Source organism: Rhincodon typus, chromosome 3, assembly GCF_021869965.1.
Source record: "Rhincodon typus isolate 14 chromosome 3, sRhiTyp1.1, whole genome shotgun sequence".
NCBI classification, from domain to species: domain Eukaryota; kingdom Metazoa; phylum Chordata; class Chondrichthyes; order Orectolobiformes; family Rhincodontidae; genus Rhincodon; species Rhincodon typus.
Window position 1 is genome coordinate 97,289,143 of NC_063334.1, and position 8,135 is coordinate 97,297,277.

Below are 8,135 nucleotides of genomic sequence, written 5' to 3' on the forward strand. Positions count from 1 at the left end.
ACCTTGTTATCTCAGATTCTCCAGCATCTGCAGTTCCTACTATCTCACACCCTTAACTCATCTGTCTTACCTATCATACTCCTGCCATTTATGTAGAAGCCAACTAGCTTCACCTTACTCCCTTCACACACCATTTGGCTGAACTCCCTCTTTTCTAAGTTATGCTGTGTCATTACTGAACAAACACACTATGACCCCAGGCCCTGCTGAACAGCACAAGCAAATCCACCTGCAAGGATGTTAGTTCCATTCTGGTTCAGGTGCAGACCATCCCACTTTCATCCTCCCCAGAAATGGTCCCAGTGATCTGTGAACCTAAAACCCTTCTTCCTGAACCAACTCTTGAGCCATGCATTTATCTGCCCTATCGCTAGCCTGTAGCACTGGGAGTAATCCTGAGATTACAACCTTCACGGTCTTGCTTCTTAATCTATTGCCTAGCTCCCTGAACTCTTGATGTAAGACCTCATCCCTCATTCTATCTATATCAATGGTACAACGACCTCTGTTTTATCTACCTCCCCATTCAGTGAAATCCCTATATCCCAGTTAATATGGGATTTGAATGCACTTCCTCAGACCATTAGCCTGCGCCACTTGATCATTGGTCTATGACATCACAATGCCACCATTTCCCATCACCACTATGTTGACAGTGGAGACATTCAGTGATGGTAATGCCCTTGAATTAAGTAAGAACGTTGTTGGCCTCAATTCTTGCAAATGATGTGATGCTGGGGATGGTCACTTTTGCAGCCTATATGCTACTTACCAACATCAATTCAAACCTGGATATGTCCAGGTCTTGCTTCATATGGAGATGACATGCTTCAATATTTGAGAAATTGTAAATGGTGCTAAACATGGCAAACATCCCAGTTCCAAATGTATGATGGGGGAAGGTCATTAATGAAGCATCTTAAGGTGATAGAACATAGGACCTCCCCAGAGAAATGCAGATATGTCCTGGAGCTGAACTGACTGACCTCCTACAACCCCAACCACCTTTCTATGTGTTTTACACATATGCAGTCAGCCATTGGAAAATGCTGCCATGCCAAACCAAACCCCACTGATGTAGGGAGGGCATGTTACACACTCCCATCAGCTCTATAATTCAGCTCGTCTGTCTTTGTTTTCAAAAACGTTTCTTTAAATTATTTTTCATCTATCAAATTACAGATTTTGGCAGAAATGACAGAAAATCGAAATAAAATGTTCTCTTTTAAAGAGATTTATGTTAAAGAGATTACAAGCAAACTAAAGAGAGTCAGCTCCCATCTATTTACTCGAAAGATTAAGGGTCATTTTAGCCGAAACGTTAACTCTTATTTCTCTCCCTAAAGGCTGAGTTTCTCCAGCATTCTCTTTGGCTGTTACGCCGACACCTTCCCCGAAGAGATTACATTAGTAGCAAGTGGTGAGGAAGCTGTCGAGAATCCGGACTCACTTCTTTACCATGTGCTGCTGTTACGAAAACTTGAAGCGGAGGCGAGGTTGCGGAAGTAGGTGTCAGTAAAAATGAAACCTAAAAGGCTCTCAAGCCCTGCCAGACACAGAGACCCGCTAGAACTCTCTCAGATTATTCTCCGCCAAGTGACCCAACAAAACCGAGGAACTGGCTTGGAAATTCCAAGAAAACGTGGGGGGAGGCGGGAGGGTTGAAGGGTGGGGGGAGTTGCTGAATAAAACTGATTAATTGACAGCTCTCTGGGTCTCTGAGCCGCTGTGATTTCCAGCGCTTTGTTGTTTTCAGGAGAGACTCCAGCGTCTGCAGTTCATTCGCTCCTACTCCTTGGTCTCATGTGCTGTAAGGATTCTATGCCAAGCCAGAAGTTGTGAACGGATCACAGATCGCTGGAACTTGAACCATTTGTAGGTTACCACCGACAAACTACACCGCCAGCCCGGAGTGTGATCTCTACTTGGGGCACAAGTCAGATCGAATAAGTAACTCCATCGGGCAATTCCACACGTGGGGTTTGAGCCAAGAGCACAGGGTGGGAGTCCAGGTGTGAGAGACTAGCTCACCCCCTTTATCCTGAGGTTACTTGGAATGGCCCCGACATCAACAGCAAGAAAGATCCCAGCATATACACCCCCAAACCCCCATGACCAGTGACTGCCACCCCTGTCATCCATAGGGCCATAGAGACAGCACGCCCTCCCCCACCCCCACGTCAGCCTCCAGCTTACCTCTGTCTCCCTGCCTGTGTTTTCCCCTCTATCTGTCTCTCTGTCTCTCATACACACACATACTCCCAGAGCAGGGTCACTTCCTGTTACTGCAGCACTGGACTCTTTGGGAATGTTCCGAGTGAACTCTTCAGTAGATCCCCCACGCCGCCAGTTCCCTTCATTGAGCTGCCGCCTCGGCTTCTCACGGCCCCGGCACCAAGCAGTGAGCAGCGCTAGAGGAAGGCGGCGGGGCTAAGCTCCCCGTCAGTCAGACAGACTCGCACTCGCTTCATAGCATCAACTCGTCCTGTGCAGCTCTGCGACGCGTCCTGTCGACTGGGTGTTGGGGAGCGGTGTACAGCACGCCGCAGATCTGATCATGAGATACACGTGCGGACAGTAAGCGCTGATACCCCCATCTGCAACCCTGCTTATTCCCAAAGTTCCAAAATTGCAATTTTCAGGGGAAGTCGTGCCTTATTTAACTCATATTTACAAAGGGATGACTGTAAACATTCCTTCTGCTCCCTGCAAAGGATAAAATTGAAAGTCATTACTTTTTAAAAAATCTCTCTTTGATCAAGCTTTTACTCACTTGTCACTTAGGTGGCTCAGTGTCAAGTTTTTTTTCATGATTGCTCCTGTGTGCAGTTTTGAAGTTTTACGAAGCAAGAAGGCGCTATAGTCAAGCTGCATTGAAATGTATTAGGAAACGGGCACGAACAAACTCGGGTCACAATTCATTTTGCAAAGATGCTCTAAGTGAGAGACAATCAGGTGGGTTTTCTGGAGAAGTTGCAGGAATTTCCTCAATCGAATTTGTTGTTCAAACTTTCATCCGGAGAAGAGATAGGCTGAAAACTGGAGCACACAACTTGGCCGAAGAGGCACATGGACTCGAAATGTTAAACTCTGTTTCTCTCTGCATAATTGCTGCCAGACCTGCTGAGTTTCTCCAGAACTTTCTGTTTGCATTTCAGTCTTCCAGCATTCACAGTATTTTGAGATAACAAGGTGTAGACGTGTACTTCAGAAAGGGTCTTCCATTTTCTGAAGCAGGGTCTAGGCCCGAAACGTCAGCCTTCCTGCTCCTCTGATGCTGCTTGACCTGCTGTGTTCATCCAGCTCTGCACCTTGTTATCTCAGATTCTCCAGCATCTGCAGTTCCTACTATCTCCACAGTATTTTGCTTCTTTTGGAATGATGATGTTGAGGTGGGCAAGTTCTACGTCCCTTGGATCAGCATTGAAGCCAAATTCTAATTGGTGTCTAACTGCTGGAATCAGGGGCTGTCTAGAATTGGTTAAATTTGCACGAAGCTACGGAAATCATGTTAGACATTTGCGCCATAAGAAAAGATTGGTTTCTTTTTAAAGTAGCCTTTAGCTATTCCATATCAGCATTTCAGAACTCCAATCTACTGTGAACATACATTTCAAATCTACATTTTGTTTATATTGCTGCAATATTTGAGGAATGGGTGTGATCCACCTAATGGATATCACTGCAGGGAGACAGCTAAACAAATGCCACTATCACTCTCAGATAAGGTGCAAGACAGCTAGTTATAATGCAAAGCTCAATTCATTCAACTCTAGCAGCAGAGTTTAACTAAACCTCAGAGAGAAAAAAAATCTCCTAAAACACAAATGTCTCAGTTAAGAGTCCCAGAGCAGTCAATCATGTGGCCTTTCCGTGAAATTCCCAGTTGAGTGCCAAATTAGCAGCAATTTTGGCCTGTGGGCTTACATCCACTGAAAATAATAGTGAGATCATTCAAGCCGATTCAAATTCCATGGTATTGATGCCAGCAGAAAGAAAGGAGATTCATCTCATCAGCCAAGGTTGGAACCAGACTGAAAAGGATATTCATCTTCAGTTGTAGCTGCTTCTCTACTGCCAGACTGAAGTTACAGTTCTATCCATTGAAGAGCAAATAAGTTATTTTGAATAATGGTCCACATTTTGCCTTCTTCTGTAAAGGAATGGTGCTCTTAACACTGGCTTTCGTGGGTCTGCTACAAACCCACCAACTCCCACAGTTACCTGGACTATACATCCTCACACTCTGTTTCCTGTAAAGACTCTATTCCATCTCCTAGTTACTCTGTCTCTGTCGCATCTGTTCTGATGAGGCCAACTTCGACAAGGGAGCCTCCGAAATGTTCACTTTCTTCCTCAACCGAGAATTCCCCAGCACTGTTGTCGACAGGGCCCTCAGCCTAGTCACATGTTCTACACATGTCCTCCACTTCAGCCCTCACCCCTTCTCTTTCCTCCTGCGACAGCGATAGGGTCCCCCTTATCCTCACCTACCATCCTATCAGCATCCACATCCAGAGGATCCATTAGCTGCAATTTCCCCCACCTTCACCAGAGACATATCCTCCTCCTCTCCTTTGTCAGCCTTCCACAGGCACTGTTCCTTTTGGGACACCTGGTCCACTCTTCCTTCACTCCCAACATCCCCCCCGCAGCCCCACGGCACCTTCCCCTGCAACCACAGACGGTGTAACACCTGTCCTTTTACTTCCTTCCTCCCCAGTATCCAAGGGGCCCAAACACACCTTCCAGGTGAAGCAGCACTTTACCTGCACTTCCCAGAATCTAGTCTACTGCATTTGTTGCTCACAATGTGGTCTTCTCTACATTGGGTAAATGAAGCGTAGACTGGGTGACCGCTTTGCAGTCCGCTTTTCTGTCCACATAAAAGACCCTAAGTTTCCAGTTGCCTGCCACTTCAACTTACCACCCTGTTCTCTGGCCAGCATCTCTGTCTCAGACTTGCTGCAGTGTTCCAGCAAAGCTCAGCATAAGCTGGAAGAAAGCACCTCATGTTCTGCTGCGGGGCCTTGTAAGCCTCTGGACTCAATATCGAGTCCATCAGCTGTAGGGCTTGAGCTCTCTGATGTCCTTATCCCAACCTCCATACAACTGGCCTTGTTATCACATAGTCTGCTACTACACACAACTCACTGTAAGCCACTAACAGTCCCCATTCATAGCTATTCACTCCCCAGCCAGATTGTTATCTACAGCTTTGTCTGTTAAATGTTCTTGTCTCTCTTTGGGCTCTATCCACACTGTTTACTCCTTACCCCTACGGGAGTCTGTCAATACTGGGGAAGTTAAAAATCACCCTCTACATACACTCTTTTCTTTTCATCTTTTGATGATCTGCTACACATCTTCTGCTGGCTATTGGGGGGCCTGAAATATAACTCTATCATAGTGATTACACCTTTCTTGTTACTAAGTTCTACCCATATAGCCTTGCTAAATAAGCCCTCCAAAATGTCTTCTCTTAGTGCAGCTGTGACATTCTCCTGAATCAATAATGCAACTCTGTCACCCTTTTACATCCCTCTCTATCACATGTGAAACATCTAAAGCTTGGAACATTGAGGCCCTGCCCTTCTCTTCAGCAAATTTTTGTAATGGCTACAACATTGTAGCTCTATGTACTAATGTAGGCTCTAAGCTCATCTGCCAAACCTGTTATATTCCTTGCATTGAAATAAATCCACTTCAGACTACCAATCCTGCAACGTTCATTAACCTGGTCATGCCTGTTCTTCCAATTAGACTTATTGACTACCTTCTCCTAATCACTCTACATGCTGATCTACTGCTTTGGTTCCCAACGCCCCCAAATACCCTCCAACCCACACACACTAGTTTAAACCCTCCTGAGTGACACTAGCACATCTCCAGTTTAGGTACAAAATATCCTTCTTGTACAGGTCCTTCCAGCCTGGAAGAGATCGCAATGTTTCAGATATCTGAAACCCTCCCTCCTCTACCCGCTCTTTAGTCACGCATTCAACTGTATTAGCTTCCTATTTCTGGCCTCACCAGCACATGGCATAGGATGTAATCCCAAGATTGCAACCTCAGAGATCCAACTATTCAACATTCAACATAACTCCCTATGGACCACGACATCTGGCTGTTCACCCTTCTTTTCAGAATGTCTTGCGCCAGCTCAGACACATCCTTGACTCTGGTACCAGGGAGGCAAGACAGAAAGCTAGAGTCGCGATTATGGCCACAGAAAGGCCTATCTGTTCCCATGACTATAGAGACATCTAGCACTACAGCTTGCCTATACTTCAACCCTCCCTGCTGTACAACAGAGTCAATCGTGGTGCCACCAATGTAGCTGCTGCTGCTGTTTTCCCCTGACAGGCCATTCCACCACCTGTAAATCCCCAACAATATCCAAAATGCTAAACTTGTTTAAGAGGGGAACAGCCACAGGGGACACCTACACTACCTGCCTGCCCCTCCTGATGGTCATCCATCTATCTCACTGAACTTTTGGTGTGACCCCATCCCTTAAACTCCTATCTATAAAATTTTCTGCCTCCTGTATGCTCCTCAGTGAGACTAACTGCTGTTCCATTCGATGCATGTGGTGTGAGAGGAGCTGCAGGTGGACACACTTCCTGAGACATAATTGTCATCGTTGTCAAGTCAAGTATGGTTTGGGCCCATCAAGAGTGAGCTTTGGTGACAGGCAATTTCAAGAAAAGTGCAAGGAGTGACATTAACTGCTTATGGCCTTTCTCAACCTCACAAAACCAAAAGGCCACGACACCAGACCATGTCAACTTGTTCCAAGCTGAGTGCAGTCTCAGCTGTCTGGAGGAACATCCAGCACCTTAAGAAGAAGATCAATGACCTTTTCTACTACTCCAGCTGATGCAGCCCATCTTGTCTCTGATACCTCACACTAATTCCGTCTCGGTAGTGTATTCATTTCCCACCAAGTCTCTTGCTCTACCACTCTCACTGTTGTCTGCAACACCTTCCCTCCCTCACTGTCATCCATCCCAACCTCTGACACCACTAACCTTGTGTGTCCTCTGCATTGCTGACTCACCCACTCAAGGATACCTCACCTACACCAAAAATAACAGCTATGCTGCTCACTTTCATTTCTCTTAATTGCTGCCTCTCTCTCATTCCAAGAGGAAAACAGACCATAATAAGACAGAAATTATCAACTCACGCAGAGTTAATAATAACTGCAGATGCTGGAGTCAGAGATAATAATGTGGAGCTGGAGGAACACAACAGGCCAGGCAGCATCAGAGGAGCAGGAAAGTTGACATTTTGAGTCAGGACCCTTCTTAAGAAGAGAGATGCAGTATTTAAGTGCAGAAGTATCCTGTAAGTAGTTTGGAGATGTGCCACAAGGGTTCCTGGATGCTGGCACATATCAGTGTCTATGGATATGGGATGTATGTGGCCCAGTTCTTGTGAAGCAGGCCCTGCAATGTTTTTGTGCAGTGTCCAAAATGGAAGTCTTTTGGAACATGCATCAAACTGAAATAATCAAGTCCCCACTCTGAACTCTAGAATTCTTGATGTCTAACTTGTTCTGCTCTTTTGATAAGGTAGCAAGTTGAATATTAATGAGGTGAGTGGTGCCACTATAAAGCATTTAACAAGCTGTAATCCTTCTTAATTGATCATTCGCCAGTGCCTAGAGAGGAACTAGCCACACCACTTGGCAAATGCTTGAAAGATGCAGCGAGTTGCTCCTGAGATCAAGGTAGGTGTCACAGGAATTCTCACACAATTCTACCAAAGATCTCACCATAGCCCACATCATTCAGGCCCTTGAAGAATTCAACAATGGATTTGATGTGGAGGACAAGGCAGAAAGGAACATGGAAGTTTGAGGGAGAGTCAGAACGAGCAACTCACTCGGTGAAGCACAACCTATCTCATCCAAATCACGTGCAGCAACACCTGGAGGGGAAGTAAATATTTCTTTCTTGCTCTGAGGGAGGGGTCTCTACTTTGTGTGATGATAGACCCTTCAAGAGGTAACAGCATTAAACAGACACACAAGCAAAACAGAGGAATGACATCTGTATCACATAAAAGTGTATGTGGATCTCATGCATTGGCTTTTTTTTGTTATTCATTTACAGATGTGGGCATTG

The 8,135-nt window shown here is 45.6% G+C and overlaps 1 protein-coding gene across 3 annotated transcripts in view; it reads right to left on the reverse strand.

Annotated features, from left to right (window-relative positions):
- Positions 1-3,274, reverse strand: part of LOC109926875 (glucosaminyl (N-acetyl) transferase 4) — a 17,780-nt gene extending 14,506 nt beyond the window's left edge. Inside the window, exon 1 of one of the 3 annotated variants that reach the window (XM_048621203.1) lies at positions 2,774-3,274. In XM_048621203.1, coding sequence (XP_048477160.1) covers positions 2,774-2,874 — 101 coding nt within the window. In that variant the 5' untranslated portion in view covers positions 2,875-3,274. Of the gene's footprint in view, positions 1-1,450; positions 2,128-2,196; positions 2,532-2,773 lie in introns of those variants that run through there. The other 2 variants (XM_020526734.2, XM_048621211.1) reach the window with 2 other exon arrangements.
- Between the last annotated feature and the right edge of the window lie 4,861 nt (positions 3,275-8,135).